Source organism: Pipistrellus hanaki (assembly GCF_964339955.1).
Source record: "Pipistrellus hanaki genome assembly, contig: scaffold_67, whole genome shotgun sequence".
NCBI lineage: Eukaryota > Metazoa > Chordata > Mammalia > Chiroptera > Vespertilionidae > Pipistrellus > Pipistrellus hanaki.
The window spans coordinates 143224-159802 of record NW_028182268.1 but is presented as its reverse complement, the minus strand read 5'-3'; the positions used below and the strand labels follow the sequence as shown (position 1 = coordinate 159802).

The window sequence follows — 16579 nt, the reverse complement described above, 5'->3', positions numbered from 1 at the left end:
CTCCATGCTTCCCAGTTCCTCTCTGCTCACAGCGTTCCCGCAACCTGACCCCACAGAACCCTCCAGCCTGGGAAGCGGGCCTCTCAGGTCCAACACTAAGGATGGTGAGTCCCTCCTGATGGCTGATGGGGAAGCTGGTGGAAGTCGCAGTGCCACTTTGTAAGGACGTGATGGTGACACTGAGCAGGGAGGATTGGGAAACCCTGGCCTGTTCTGGGTGTAAAGGCAACAGTGAGATGAGGTGTGGTTTTGCATGAGGAGTTTTGCCTTCACTCTCAGAACACTGGGACCATAGATGGTTGTGGGGGGGAAAAAAAAGAGGGACATTTTATGAAGTAGGGTTCAAGCTTTTCCTAACATTGCTCAGTGGAAAAATAGACTAGAAGACAGAGGACAGCAGCTGTGGACAGGAAGGGGCATTCCTGTAAATGGTAAGGGAAATGGAAGAGTGAGCACTGAGGACTGAGATATACAGGCACCTAGCCTCTGGGCAAGGGCAAGGGCACTGAGCACTGTGAACACATAGAGCCTGGTGGTTGCCAGGTTCTCAACAGACCATAATCTTTTCACAAAATCCTGTAAATGTAGAATTGATTATGTATACGGGTTTGTGGAACTTATTTCAGCACCTCACACACTTGTGGCTCATGAGATTGGGTTGTGGGACTATCGCTGCTCTTGTATTCCTTGCACCTGGGCACTTTGAATAGAACTAAGCCAAGAATCCTAAGGCCAGAAGTAGGGGTTCATGATGTGGACCTTGTTTCTGACAATCAGTGTAGTCAGTATGAGGTCCTCCACACATAGGTTCCAAAATGTGCAATGAGTAAAGAGAGCTGAATCAGGAACCTGCAGGGTATGTCTATAAAAATACATATATAGCCGAAACCAGTTTGGCTCAGTGGATAGAGCGTCGGCCTGTAGACTCAAAGGTCCCAGGTTCAATTTCGGTCAAGGGCATGTGTACTTTGGTTGCGGGCATATTCCCGGTGGGGAGTGTGCAGGAGGCAGCTGGTAGATGTATCTCTCTCAGCAATGTTTCTAGCTCTCTATCCCTGACCCCTTCTCTCTGTGAAAAATCAATAAAATAAATTTTTTAAAAAATACATATATATATATTTTTATTGATGTTAGATGTAGAAAGATTCGGGGGGGAGAGTGGGGGGGGGGGTGAGAGAGACAGAGCAACAGGGATGAGCAAAAAATATTCGATAGGTATTGGTTGCCTCCTGCAAATATCTACTGTGGATCCAGCCCACAACCCAGGCATGTGACCTCACACCAGTGTATGGGTCTATGCTCAACAAAATGAGATATATCATTTAGGACAGTATATCACTTTAATACAAGGAATCATGGTCAGGTTGGTAATGGGAGTAGTAGTTCAGAAGGCATAGTGTGAGCCTGAGGGCTAACTTTTTCCTGGGGCCACTGTTTGTCAGAAGTGGTTTCACAACACAATACAGGGGCAGAAATTGTCATGTGGAGTGTGGGTAAAAGATAATTGTTTAGCAGTGGCCAAAACCTTTAAAAGATGAGTGGACCTGAGATTAGTTGAGGTCAAAGAGTAATTTAAACAAGATGATATTAAGTCTGGTACATATCAACTTTTCTAAACTTTCACCAGGATTTTCTTGTGACTCTTGTTGTGCCCTGGCTATGGGGAGTTGCAGTCAGTGTTGTGTATTAGCTAGAAGACTTGAATGGTCATTTGAGACTCACTGGGAATGGTTCAGGGGGCCATCTGGGCTGGGACTTGAGTGAAGGTTAAGTGAGAGTTTTTGGCTGTGACTAATGAATGAACATCAACTGCAGCATACGAGGAGGTGGACTATAGATATTTGAGATCTGGTTGTTGTTCTTAATAGTTGAGGTTGAAAGAAATAAACAGTCATGGAGAGAGGCCTACATAGCAGGAATCAAGGCTGTGTCTATGAGTGTGGACTATCAGAGTCTGGGCAGTGCTTGATCCGGATTCAATATGGCAATCCTTCTCTGTACCTGACATGCAGACTAATAAATAAATGGCCAGGAGATCTTCATAGGGGCTGGGGCTGGGAAAGTGCAGGTTTTAGAGAGGTGTGGTAGAAAGAGTGATGTGCACTCAGAGAGGGAATGTGAATTCATGGCCACAGCACCATGACATTGACATGAGTGACTGAAGAAAGAGTCCATTTCAGTGGTTCCTAGATGTAACAATAAGGTAAGAGAGAACTAGATTTTGGAGGTGGTGAACTATAATTTTGGAAAAGAAGGTTATTAGGAAACAATTTATCCACAACACAGCATATTTGCATTTCCATTGAAATGGGAAGGAAGCTGTGGGAGATATGTGTTGTTCAAGGAACTATGTGCAGCAGGTAGTACAAAGCAATGGCCTCACAAATTGAGATTGGGATGAAAAGGGTGATGTGTGATGCGATGTTTTTAGTGTCTTAAAGGAATAATCTGAGGGACTACAGTGCTATTTCCTGAGAAAACAGTATCAAATCACTCCCACTGTCTTTATGGCCAATAACCCTCACTAACCTATGCTTTTGATACCCAATCTATCGATAAGAGTCAGTGTGGCGTACATGGGAGAGCCCGAGCTCAGGTATCTTCTATCCACTCAACTGCCTTAATTGTTATTGGAAGAAAAATATCAGCACGAATATAAGACAGTTCCTTTCATGGAATGAAGGCCTGACATTTTCTCAAATGTGAAGAGTGGAAAGAGCAGATGGATTTGGAGGGTAGGTAGTAGGATAGACTAATAATATTGGGAGTGACTCTGATTATGAGTTGTACTGTCCCCATTATGACAGGATGTGAACTTTGAGGATGTGGCCATTACCTTCTCTCAGGAGGAATGGGGGCTCCTTGATGAGGCTCAGAGACGTCTGTACTGCAATGTCATGCTGGAAGTGTTTGCACTTGTATCATCTGAAGGTAAGATCTTCATGTTTTCCCAGTGTCCTGAGGTGATGATCTCTCTTCCTTTATTCCTCAGGCATAGCTTTCTCTCTTCCACAGCCAGAACATTGCCTCTGCTAATTTCTCCCACTGTCCTGTCAAATGTGCTGTTGCTGGCAGCCTAGTCAAAGGACTCCAAGATCATCTATAACACCTGCTATCTCAAAAAGTACATTAAGTGTTAGGGAGTCAGGCGTCTTGCAGTCAGCTTAATGGGTCTCAGTTTGGACTTTCTCTTCAAGGGAAACCAACAGTGTACACATGCATGGCTTCAACTTCAACACTCTTTCTCTAGGTAAGGGTTCTTTGTGGCAGTTTCTGCCATGTTATGGTTTTTATCAACATGAACCATGGGCTGTTCTTGTAAGGCCCCATTCAAATGCTGTAATATTTTCTTCCCTGAATACTATAGCAAGCTGTGTCTCAGGCCCAGTGCTGACTGCTCACTACTTCATTACCTGTTCCTCTGCACTGGTGCCTCTACAGTATTCTGCAACATTGGCTTGCACATGTGTTATGAGTTGCCCTTCTATATGTGCTAAAGAATTTTCAAAACTTACTACTCCTTTATTGATATTTACTTGAAGAAAGATGGGACCAACCTCTTTCCCATCTCTCTCGGTCCCCAACAGATAAGTCATGGTGAATGCTGTTAGGTAAAGGATGAGCTGGAGATCCATATTCTAATCCATGTGGTGCTTCGCATGTTTGTATCAAACTTCTGTTGAGGTCTCCTTCTCTTGGAATCTTCATTAGCCCAAAAAAGTCACAAGAGCCTCTATTTTTTTTTTTTTTTTTTTTTTTTTTTTTTTACAAGAGCCTCTTATTCATTCTTCCTGCACATCTTTTATAATCGAATAATTTCATGGAACCAACGTGTAATGTGTAACACACAATGAGACTTTCCCCTGTCACACAGTCAATATTCATTTTCTCACCATTTCTCACTTTTCAGGTTGCTGGCATAAAATGGATGATGAGGAGTCCTGTTCTGAGCATAGCCTATCTATACAAGGAGAGTCACAGGACAGGGCTTCTAAGACAGCTCCAGCCACCCAAAGGACCCCTCTGTGTAAGCAGTGTTTCTCTGTGTTACAACATATTTTTCACCTAACTGGTTCACATTCAACATACTTTGAGCAGAAAGCCTTCTGTAGTGATCCATGTGTTGGAGACTTATGTTTCAGTGCATACCCTCACCAGCACCAGAGGAATGAATGTGGAGAGGAGTCCTGGAAACATGCTATGGACTGGACATCCGATATGAGCAGGTACAGCTTCTACTTATCGATGGTGCCTTCAACTCACAGGGAGGTTGGGGAAGATTTGCAATACACCTTTGAGCTTCACCAGCACCAGGCCACTCTCAACATAGAGGAACTACACTGTGATAGTGAGGTTTCACAGGAATTTCCTGGTTGTAAAAGTGATCTCCAGTGGAGTGACTGTGAAAATGCTGCAAGCCACATCCTGAAAGTTGTTCAATGTCAAGGTGAATTTTCTGGAGAAGTGATTTATGAGTGTAAGAAATGTAGGAAAGTATTTAGACGATTCTCTAACCTCATTGGGCATAAGAGAGTTTTTCCTGGAAAAGAGATGTATGAGTGTAGTAAATGTGGGGTTTCCTTCCGTCGAAGAGCTCACCTCACTGTACACCTCAGACTTCAAACTGGAGAGAAGCCATATGAGCATACTGAATATGGGAAGTCTTTAATCCAAAAATGTAACCCAATTATACATCAGAGAATTTGCACTGGAGAGAAGCAATATGAGTGTACTAAATGTGGGAAGTCCTTCAGTGATAGAAGTGCACTCTTTAAACACCAGAGAGATCACAATGGAGAGAGGCCATATGAGTGTACTGAGTGTGGGAAGACATTTAGCCAAAAATCTCACCTTATTATACATCGGAAAGTCCACACTGGCGAAAAACCATATGAGTGTACTAATTGTGGGAAGTCCTTCAGTGAAAGAAGTAAATACATTAAACACCAAAGAGTTCACACTGAAGAGAAGCCATACGAGTGTACTGAATGTGGGAAGTTCTTTAGTTACACAAGTGCACTCATTAAACACCAGAGAGTACACACTGGAGAGAAGCCATATGAGTGTGCTGAATGTGGGAAGTCTTTTAGCCAAAAATCTGACCTTATTAGACATCTGAAAGTGCACACCGGAGAGAAGCCATATGAGTGTACTGAATGTGGGAAGTCCTTCAGAGAAAGAAATAAACTCATTAAACACCAGAGAGTTCACACTGGAGAGAAGCCATATGAGTGTACTGAATGTGGGAAGTCTTTTAGCCAAAAATCAATTCTTAATACACACCAGAGAGTACACACTGGAGAGAAGCCATATGAGTGTACTGAATGTGGGAAGTCCTTCAGTGATAGAAGTGTACTCTTTAAACACCAGAGAGTTCATACTGGAGAGAAGCCATATGAGTGTACTGGATGTGGGAAATCTTTTATCCGAAAATATGACCTTATTAGACATCTGAATGTCCACACTGGAGAGAAGCCATATGAGTGTAATGAATGTGGAAAGTGCTTCAGAGAAAGAAGTAAACTCATTAAGCACCAGAGAGTACACACTGGAGAGAAGCCATATGGGTGTACTGAATGTGGGAAGGTTTTTAGCCAAAAATCTCAACTTGTTATACATCGGCAAGTCCACACTGGAGAAAAGCCATATGAGTGTACTAAATGTGGGAAGTCCTTTAGTTACGGAAGTGTACTCATTACACACCAGAGTACACACTGGAGAGAAGCCATATGGGTGTACTGAATGTGGCAAGTCTTTTAGCCAGAAATCAATTCTTATTACACACCAGAGAGTTCACACTGGAGAGAAGCCATATGAGTGTACTGAATGTGTGAAGTTCTTTAGTTACAGAAGTACACACATTTAACACCAGAGAGTACACACTGGAGAGAAGCCATATGAGTGTACTGAATGTGGGATGTCTTTTAGCCAAAAATCTGGCCTTATTAGACATCTGAAAGTCCACACTGGAGAGAAGCCATATGAGTTTAATGAATGTGGAAAGTCCTTCAGTGATAGAAGTGCACTCTTTAAACACCGGAGAGTTCACAGTGGAGAGAAGCCATATGAGTGTACTGAATGTGGGAAGTTGTTCAGTAAAAGAAGTACATTAATTAAACACCAGAGAATTCACACTAGAGAGAAGCCATACAAATGGTAATAAATTTGGGAAGCCCTTAAGCCAAAAACCTAGTCTTATTAAACGTCTGAAAGTTCACACTGGAGAAGAGTGTTAAATGTGCAGGAATATTTCATTTTAGTCACTTAAAATAACACTAAAGGTGACTGTTTGGGACCTATTTTTTTTATCTTAAACTTTTTAATGGAACATATAGTGTACTATATTCCTCATATATTTCCAGTACAAGTAAGAATTGAAGGACATGCCCAGAACTACTACCTGATACATTTGTAGCTCAAGAGATTTTTTTATTGAATTATGCTTTTATGAATTCTTTTAATTTCTAATCTAGTTCACCAACCTGTAAATTGCTTACTGTGCTCTCTCTGGTTTATGATTTTTTAGTAAAGATATTTTTCTCTATTACCTTAATTTATTTTATTTTATTTTTTATTGTCACTTCTAGGGATGATTGTCAAGCACAATTATGATATATCATCATAGAATTAACAGCTATTATTTGGAGTTAACAGATATTGTTTGAATCCCAACCTTTCTGTGCTTCTGGGGGGACAGCATCATAACAGAAAATTACTCTTTGACCAATATTGGCTTATAATGCATTCCTGCCCAAGGCCTTGAAAGAAAGACTACTTGACTTTGTGGTTTTAGTTTTGCATATTTGATCCCAGCACATATGGAGATATAGGAGGCATCTGATTTTTTTTCTCTCACTTATATTGATGTCTCTCTCAATATCTCTCTTCTTCTCCCCCTTCCCTTGCGCGCGCGCTCTCTCTCTCTCTTTCTCTCTCTCTCTCTCTCTCTCTCTCTCTCTCTCTGTCTCTCTCTCTTTCTCTTAAAATATCCTCAGATGAGAATTATCAAAAAATGCATACATTCACTCTGGTGCCCTGAGATGAGGCCTCTGTCTGCACAGCCTAACTTGACTCACTCTTTCATGCCTTTACCTGGGATATGCCCACTATAGCTGGGCACACTGTGTCCTTCCCAGGGTTTGGAAGAGAGGAGGCCCAGTCACAGCACGGGGGGAATTGGGATTCTGTGTCTGTCTGAGATGTGCTGGCCAGGGCTCTTCTATCTCCATCCAGAGTGCATCTCCCCACCTCCTAGGCACCTTCCTGCTGCAAATGAACCCACTTCTGTATATGGGAGAAACCCCTTGGTGCTTTGGACCCCAAAATCAGTTCACTTAGAAAGTCCTGCCTCCAACAACCCACTCAAATCCCGGAGACCCTCTGGTGTTTAAGTCTCTTCCATTTTAGGGATTATTTTGCTATTTGATTTTATCAACAATAAAGCACTCCTCTCCTCTTCCCCCTTACCCATACAGTCCTGGAGGTAGCGTGGATGCTACAGGAGATGGTGCTGTATATTTTGAGTGGTGAAAACAAGCTGCAATACAAGCATTTCCAGAAGGAGAGGGTTTGTCTCAATATAAGTCCACGTTATGAGATTGAGATGTGGTTGGTGTAACCCTTCCCTAAGTTTTTCCTTTGCATAGAAGACCTTAAATGAGGTGATAGTTTTTGATTTATGGGGAATAGTGTGTTCCTAGGGTGTATGGTTGAGGGGCAGAGAGGTTGGGTATCTGTGAATGTCCTTTTGCCACTTCATCATCCAGGTTCCTTGAGTGGGTGGGCTGAGGGAAGCTGTAGGGATGAGAACTTAGATCAGGTTGGATGGAGGGTCAGCAGCCATGGGTGAGCATAATGGACATATATAAAGACTATAGCTGTGGATACTGTTAAGCCCAACTGTTCCATGTGCTGTAAATGCAGAGTCTTCTGTCCTTGGAAACTGGCATCTAGTGGAGGACAGTCCATAAATAATGGAGGACAGTCCACAAAGCCTGCTGTGACTGGTAACAGCAGTATAGGGGAAGGTGAATCTAGAGTAGGTCAGTGGGCACTTCACTGAATATTTCTGTGAAGGGCTGGCAGACTCCAGGTGGTAGCCTGCAGGGAGCATGCGCTATGTATTTGCAAGCTGTATATAAGTCACTCTGGCTGCTTTTAACAGCAAGGATCAGAAAGTGGTAAAAAATAAAATAAAATAAAATAAATGGTGGCCGATTAGGCAGTAGTATTGTGCATCTCTTCCTGAGCCCGATTGAAAATGCAACTAAATTAAAGAACATCCACTTGGTATTAAGAAATTAGATTCAGCTGAGCAGATACTCTTTACAACAGGGGTCTTCAAACTACGGCCCGCGGGCCACATGCAGCCCCCAGGGGAGTCTGATCCTGCCTGCCAGGTTTTTTGGGCAGTGAGCGCAGCCAAGGTGTTACAGTAGGAATTAGTAGTTCATATAGTCTGGCCCTCCAGCTCTCTGAGGGACCGTGATCTGGCCCCCACTTTAAAAAGTTTGAGGACCCCTGCTTTACAACAAGGAAGGGCACAGAAGAATGGCAAGAACTGGGAAATGGATTTTCGAGGGACAGCAAGCCAATGGTTCAAGAGGGTGAGCAGACAGCAGTGTTGCACTAAAGCTGTGTCCCTTCACGAGGTGGGTAACACAGAACTGCATAAAGGAGAAGCCACAGGGCAGCTGGCTCCTGGGGAAACTGAGCCAAAGGCAAAAGCCCCAAAAGGCTTCCCCATGAAAGAGCCAAAGAGCGTGGTGCTGGGAAGAGACAAAAATGCAGTTTCATTATTTTGGTTTGGTTTTGTCTTTGCTTTTATTCTCTCTAAACCCAGAACACAGGACTTTTCTATTGCAAATACTCACCTTGAGGAAGGAGAGAGGCACAGGCTTAAGGTGCCTGAGGAGGAAAGCAGGGCAGGGATACATTGCTAAGAGTCCTGCATTGGGACATTTTTTTTCTTTTTTATTTTAAATTCTTTATTTTTTGAAATTATTACATAAGTCTCCTTCCCATCTCCCCATTGACTTCTTCCTCCGTGCTCCTACGCAACAGTACATGCCCTCAGACTCTTGCTTTCTATGCCAACTGGTTATTCTCATGCAAGCATACAAGTCCTTTTGTTAATCTTTGACACCTTCCCCTCCTGTGCCTTCCCTCTTAGTTTGGATGGTCTGTTCGATGCTTCTCTGACACTGGTTCTGTTTTTGTGCATGCGTTTATGTTTATTATATTGCATCATGCTGTTGCAAATAATTAGATTTCCTTCTTTATTACAGCAGCACATAATATTCCGTTGTGTAGATGTATCACAGTTTTTTATTTTTTATTTTTAAAAATATGTTTTATTTTTGCAGAGAGGAAGAGAGAGGGATAGAGAGTTAGAAACGTCGATGAGAGAGAAACATTGATCAGCTGCCTCCTGCACACACCCCACCGGGGATGTGCCCACAACCAAGGTACATGCCCTTGACTGGAATCGTACCCAGGACCCTTCAGTCCGCAGGCAGACGCTCAATCCACTGAGCCAAACTGGTTTCAGCTATACCACAGGTTTTTAATCAACTCATCTGCTGATGGGCATTTAGGCAGTTTCCAAATTGTAGCTCTTGTAGCTACCATTGTGCTGCTATGAACATAGGTGTGCATACATGCTTTCTGATTGGTGTTTCCTACTTTTGGGGATATATTGCTAGAAGTGTGACATAGTTTATCTTTCAAACCTAAGTGGCCAATTCTCCCCAGAATAGTTATTCTTGCCCTGTAGGCTCAGGGCAGGAGTTACTTCCTGCTACACCCTGCATTTTGAGCTTGAAAGAAAAAAAGAGGAGGAGGCCAAGCTTATGGGTCTGAATAGTCCCAAAGAGCCTTCAGTGTCTGTATAGGAAGAGGGACTGGTCCATCATTCTATTTTCTGAATCCTATGTAATAAAAGAGTGATATGCAAATCAGCCAGTCAGGAATGAGTATGCAATTTAACCCAACCAAGATGGCTGCAGCCAGAGAGAGAGCAGGAGGGAGGCTTGGGTTTCCCTGCTGATGGAGAAAGCCAATCTTTCTGCACACCCTGGCCAGCCCAGGCCTTCGCTTAAGGCTACAAAGTTTCAATTGTAGAAGATACATAAATCCCAACAGAAATGGCGGCAGCCATGGAACTGGAGAGAGCAGGAGGCTAGGATTGCCACCAGCAATGGAGGAAGCCAAGATTCTGCAGCCCTGGCCTGCTTTGACCTCTGCTTAAAGGTACAAAGTTTCAATTATAGAAGATAAATAAATTTCAACAGAAATGGCTGCTGCCACGGAGCAAGCAGAAGACTTGGCTCCACTCCAGGCTATAGCAGTTTCAATTGTAGAAGATAAATAAATCCCAGATAATAGGGCCTCTGCTTCGGTAGCTGGGGGCATGGCTGGCCTGCAAACTGCCGCAGGCTTCTGGCCCAGGCCGCCACACACCCCAAGGAAACCCCCACCCTAATCTGGGACACCCTTCAGGGAAAACCAGCAGGCTCCCACCCATGCACAGGCATCTATCCTATCTAATAAAAGAGTAATATGCAGATTGACCAATACTCCAACACACAAGATGGCTGTCCCCTCGTGGTCAAAAATCCTGCCCCCATGTGGACACAAGATGGCAAGCAGGCGAGGGCAGTTGGGAGGGACCAGGCTTGCAAGGGAGGGCAGTTGGAGTTGACCAAGCCTGCAGGGGAGGGCAGTTAGGGGTGACCAGGCTGGTAGAGGTAGGATGTTGGGGGCAAACATGATGGCAATGGAGGAGTTAAGACAACAACCAGGCTGGCATGGGAGTGGTTAGGGGCTGATCAGGCTGGCAGGCAGAAGCAGTTTGGGGCCAACAGTCCTGGATTGGACATTCCTCAAGCGGTCTCAGGTTGGAGAGAGTGTAGGTGTGGTCTCCCCTATTTATCAATTCCTTACCTATATTTTCTTTAAGCTAAGCATCTACTACCCCTAATTTTTTCTGGGTGTTTGTGACTTTTGGTTTGTTTTGAGTGTTTTCTTTCCCTATTTTTTCTTTCTTTTTTTACTCCTTTGTATCATTCTTGCTCTCTCTTTTAATTATCTTTTCACTTTTTCTCTGGTGGTCACTTTTATTGGGGGTTATAGGTGTCTTCTTTACATTCATGTTCTCTTCCTTCTGTGTCATGTCTTGTCCTGTTGTATTTTGTGCATTTGGCTCAGTGCCTCCATAATCTTTGGCATAAGGTGGTAGGACGTAAGCCACATAATCAGAACCCTGAGAGCAGGCTCCATCCATGAAGTGGTCAATAATAATTAAGACCTAATTACACCAGAACAACCCAAGTATATCAAGTAGGATGCCTCCTTAGAATACCCAGCCCTGGTCACCTGAGAGACTGCACCACTGTGTACTACAAATCATCTAATATTACCTAAGACCAATTTAAAAAAAATGGGTTGCATAGCAGTTTGATTAATATATATTCAATTTTAAGGGAATAGAATAAATAGGAAGACAAAGAAACACCCCCAAATGAAAGACAGAGAAGAATCATAATAAAAGGAACTAAATGAAATGGTAGCAAGCAATTTGTCAGAGAAAGTATTCAAAGTAATGATTAAAAGGATGCACAAATGTTATAAGGTTGAGAAATTCACCAACGTTGGAGAATCTAAAGGAAGTGAAGAATGACATAGACTTAACAAGGAACACAATGGAAGGTTTCTATGGGAGACTAGAAGAGGCTAAGGGCCAAATCAGCCATATTGAAGATAAGGTAGAAAAAATTTCACCCAACCAGGGCAGCAACTGGAAAAAAAATAGAAAGCAGTAAGAGTCTAAGACAGCTCTGGGACAACATGAAATAAAAGAACAGTCACATAATAGGGATGCCGGGGCGATCCACTGGAAGGACCCTCCGGCCCCACTCCGAGAGCGAGGCCGCTGCTCCCCAGCCACGCTTGGACATGCAGACCGAGCCCTGCCGAAGCCCCCGCTCCTACCCAACACCACCAGGGGCCCGCGCTGCCACGCCAGCCCCACTTCACTGGCTCCATCCTGGGGTGCCACGCCACCTGCTGACACCAAAATCATACCTGGGAAAGGCTCCCGTCACTTCCCCGCACTTGAGACCTCAGCTCACACTGGTCTCCTGCATGCCGGCGTGCTCACACATCGACTTCCCTGAGAGATATTGGGTACACCTCCCACTCTCTGGCCCGTAGTCCTTAATGGCGCGTCTTCAAGACGTGTTCGGGCACCACCAATAGAGATCCTACATCTCTTCAGAGCCAGCTACCACAAGCACACAGACACATAGACACAGACACACAGACACTCACACGGCCAATGAGGCTCTCCGAATTTGGGTCCCTCAAAGTCTTGGGGAACCCGGAAAATCCAGGATATGGTAAAAATGAAGTTACAGAATTTTTATTAAAACCTTTCTTACATTCCATGATATTGGCTGGGCTGCATGTGGCCTGTGGGCCATGAGTTGGACATGCTTGCTATATAACACATACATAAGTGTGGTTTATTTAAGGTAGTCAGACGTCATTCTTTATTTTTATATATTTCAGAGAGGAAGGGAGAGGGAGAGAGAGATAGAAACATCAATGATGAGAGAATATCATGGATCAGCTGCCTCCTGCACGCCCCCTGCTGGGGATCGAGCCTACAATCCATGCACGTGCCCTTGGCCTAAATCGAACCCAGAACCCTTCAGTCTGCAGGATGAAGCTTATCATTCATTTTTTAAAAATCTTATAAAATTAATCATTTTATTACTCAAAAAAATATGAACCAGTTAAAATTGAAGTAAAAAAAATTTTTTGGAGGGAGATGGGAGCTAGATACTTTTCACTTTAAATCCTCACCTGTGGATATGTTTTTATTTATTTTTAAAAATATATATTTATTGATTTTTTTACAGAGAGGAAGGGAGAGGGACAGAGAGTTAGAAACATGAATGAGAAAGAAACATCTATCAGCTGCCTCCTGCACGCTACTGGGGATGTGCCTGCAACCAAGGTACATACCCTTGACCGGAATCGAACCTGGGACCCTTCAGTCCGCAGGCCAATGCTCTATCTATTGAGCCACACCAATTAGGCCGGATATGTTGTTATTGATTAGAGAGAGAGAGAGAGGAAGGGAGAGGAAGAGAGAAACAGCAATCGGCCACCTCTTGCAACCTAGGTATGTACCGACAGGCAATCGACCCTGTGACCTTTCGGTGTATGGGGAAGCACTCCAACTACCCGAGTGACACCGGCCAGGGTGAAACTTGATACTTGAAGTTTATCTGGTTGAACTTCAGGAAATTTTGTGAGAAGAGGAAGTTTTGAAATAGAAGCATAATGAGGAGGAAGTTCCTATATTGGGTGTTTACATTTATTTTAAATCCACAGTATCTGTACTAATAAAAGGATAATATGCTAATTAGACCAGGAGACCTTCCGGACAAAGCCATGGTGGTGGGGCCTAGGCAGAGGCAGTTAGGGGCGATCAGGCCAGGAGGGGAGGGAAGTTGGGGTGAGTAGGCTAGTGGGGGGGGGGGAGGGGCAGCTAGAGGCAAGAAGGCTGGCAGGGGGGCAGTTGGGAGAGAGCAGGCTGATAGGCAGAGTGCTTAGGAGCAATCAGGCAGGCAGCGAGGTGAGTGGTTGGGAGCCGAGGTTCCGGATTGCGATAGGAATGTTTGACTGCTGGCAGTCAGACATCCATCAAGGGGTCCCAGGTTGGAGAGGGTGCAGGCCGGGCTGAGGGACACCTTCCCATGCATGAATTTTGTGCACCTGGCCTCTGGTGTTTCTATAAAGGGAGATGACATTCAGGTAAGTAGGTCCCAAAGTATTTCCGTCAGTGTTGTCATTCTGAGTAAGAGATAAAATATTCTCTGGACATTTAAGGCGTGTCTAATCAGGGCACGTTTGTGGATAAAATATTTCTTACATTCATTACACTCAAAACATTTTTCTTCAGTGTGAACTCTATGGTGTTGGTTGAGGTTGGACATGTATCTGAAGGATTTCCCACAATCACTGTACTCAAATGGTTTTTCTCCAGTGTGAATAAACTCTGTGCTGTTGAAAGAGGTTACCAATTTGACTGAAGGACTTACCACAATCACTACATTGATATGGCTTTTCACCAGTGTGAACTCTTTTGTGGTTAAGGAGTTGTACCTAAAAGATTTTTCATATTCGGTACACTCATAGTTTTCCTCCAGTCTGAACTTTTTGATGTTCAATGAGATTACAGCTAATGCGTAATGACTTACCACTATCAGTACACTCATATAGGTTTTTTTCGAGTGTGGACTTTCTTTTGGTAAAAAGATTCTTATGCCTAAATGATTTCCCACATTCACTAAACTCAAAAAGTTTTTCTTCTGTGTGAACTCCATGGTGTTCAGGTAGAGAAGCACTTTGATGAAAGAGCTTCCTAAAATCATCAATCTCAAAAGACTTTTTTTTTTTTTAGTGTGAACTCTCCTGTCAATTGAGGTTAATGTCACATCTAAAACCTCTCCCAAATTTGTGATACTCATATGTCACTCCACCAGAGGAGTCATCCTGGTGTTGAACAAATTTATATCTGTGGCTTGCAGCATTTTACATTTGCCCCACTGGTGATCAGTTTTTCCACTGAGAAATTTCTGTGAAAACTCACTACCACTGTGTGGCTGCTTATGCTAAGAGATGCCTGGGGATGCAGCAGCCCTAAGATGGATGAGAAGTCTTTCCCAGGCTCCCTAGCGGTTGAAGGCACCCCTGGGATATAGCAGCTGCATCTGCACACAAACGAAGTGGAGAGAAGTCCTGTCCAATTGCTTCTTTCCAGGACACCTCTCCACAGACATCCCTCTATTGCTGGTGATGGTTTACATGGAAACAGAGGCTCTAACACATGTGTCACTGAAGAAGGCTTTATGCTCAAAGTCTTCTGCTTGTGACTCAGTCAGGTGCAGACTACTCTTTCAAAACTGAGAAAAGCCGCTTACAGAGATGGGTCCTCTGAGTTGCTGGAGCTCTTGGAAGCCATGGCTTTTGCATCCACTTGTATAGATACACTCTCCTCAGAAGAGGCCTCCTTCTGATCCATTTTAGGCCAATATCCTGAAAACAGAAATATGGTGAGGAAATGAATGTTGACCGCTGACACGGGGATGTCCCATTACAGAAGTGTGTTGCATTTGGCTTCATGCAACTGGATGAAAACAGAAGATTTCCAGCGGTCAACATTCATTTATAGGATGCTGCAATGAAGTTCTGGGCTACTGAAGATCAAGAAGAAGGAAGACCTCAAATGAAATATGACACAAGCATGGCAAGCAGCACATGGAACAGAATAGGGACCACCTGTTCATTCCTCTGCTAAAAGCATTCAGCAGAGATTGTCTGCTGGTGATATGGGCAAGCTGTACAGAAAGTTAGTTACATCTTGTTCCACATAAAACTTAGTAAAGGAATAGCTTGTGTTTGAGGTCTACTTAATTATGCATGCACACCGCATAACACATGTGCAGGTCAATGTTGGAGAATACTGCAGAGAAAGCCTTGTATGGGCCAGGAGATGCAAAACGGCCACAAGGTGAAGGTAGTCAAAAGCCAGGAAGTCACAGATGAAATGACAAGTCAGAAAAGTGTGATATATGGGATAGAAAAGGTAGAAATGGACTCTTACCCTTCTGTTTGCAGACTGATGCTCTATCCACTGAGCCAAATTGGCCAGGGCCCTGAATGCTGGTTTTTAAAAATTGATATAAGTACCTGAGTCCAGGAAGCAGGGAAAGGGGAGTTCCTGGGAATGGTGGTAGGGGAAGAGGGGATGTAGGAAATTCAGGGTGTCAGTGTCTTCAGTGGCAGAGGAGCACAGGCCACACGCAGGGATCACAGGCTTCTGGCAGACCCTCCCGCAGGGCGCACCTGGCCCCAGTGTGGGCATCTCACCTTTCGAGTAGGAGATGGACAGGTTGAATGAACTGGGACACCTTCTCAGGGGCTGGGGCCTGACATTTCTTGTGTCCAGAGTGGAGGCAGCCGCGATTCTGTAACACACACACACATAACACACACACACACACACACACACACACACACCTACACACTGAGGGGAGAGGTGGAGGTGACTTTTATACCCTGACTCTGGAGTAGCCCAAAGTGCTAGAGGTGACACTTCGAGATGTCAATGTTCAACCATGCCTTGGAAGAGCGTCTATTGTGAAGTTGGTCTTGGCAATGGGTAGTGATCACCTGGGAGTTAAGCGCCAGCAGGACCCTGCCAATGGGAGGGGCTTAGATCAGGTAGGAGGGGTTTAGCTCCTATGTGACCAACAGGATCCTATCAGTGGGAGGAGCTTACCTTTTGTGGGAGGAGTGTAGCTCATGTGGGAGGGACTTTGCTCCTGTGTGACCAGCAGGTTCCTGACAGTGAGAGGGACTTAGCTCCTGAGTCAGCAGCAGGATCCTGACAGTAGGAGGGGCTTAGCTCCTCTGTGACCAGCAGGATTTTGCCAGTGGGAGGGGCTTTTATGTTCTGTCTCTTTTTCTCCGGGAAACAAAGACAGAAAACGAAATGCTGCTCCTG

General features: G+C 44.2%; 1 protein-coding gene across 1 annotated transcript; it reads left to right on the top strand.

Annotated features, from left to right (window-relative positions):
- Positions 1 to 18: 18 nt before the first annotated feature.
- On the top strand, positions 19 to 7618 carry LOC311616135 (uncharacterized protein; the record flags this gene model as incomplete). The annotated part of the gene is made up of 4 exons (XM_084907365.1): positions 19 to 104; positions 2808 to 2931; positions 3911 to 5401; positions 7476 to 7618. Exons 1-4 carry the CDS (start codon positions 102 to 104, stop codon positions 7616 to 7618), a joined length of 1761 nt encoding a protein of 586 aa, XP_084763491.1. The 5' UTR covers positions 19 to 101.
- Positions 7619 to 16579: the final 8961 nt, after the last annotated feature.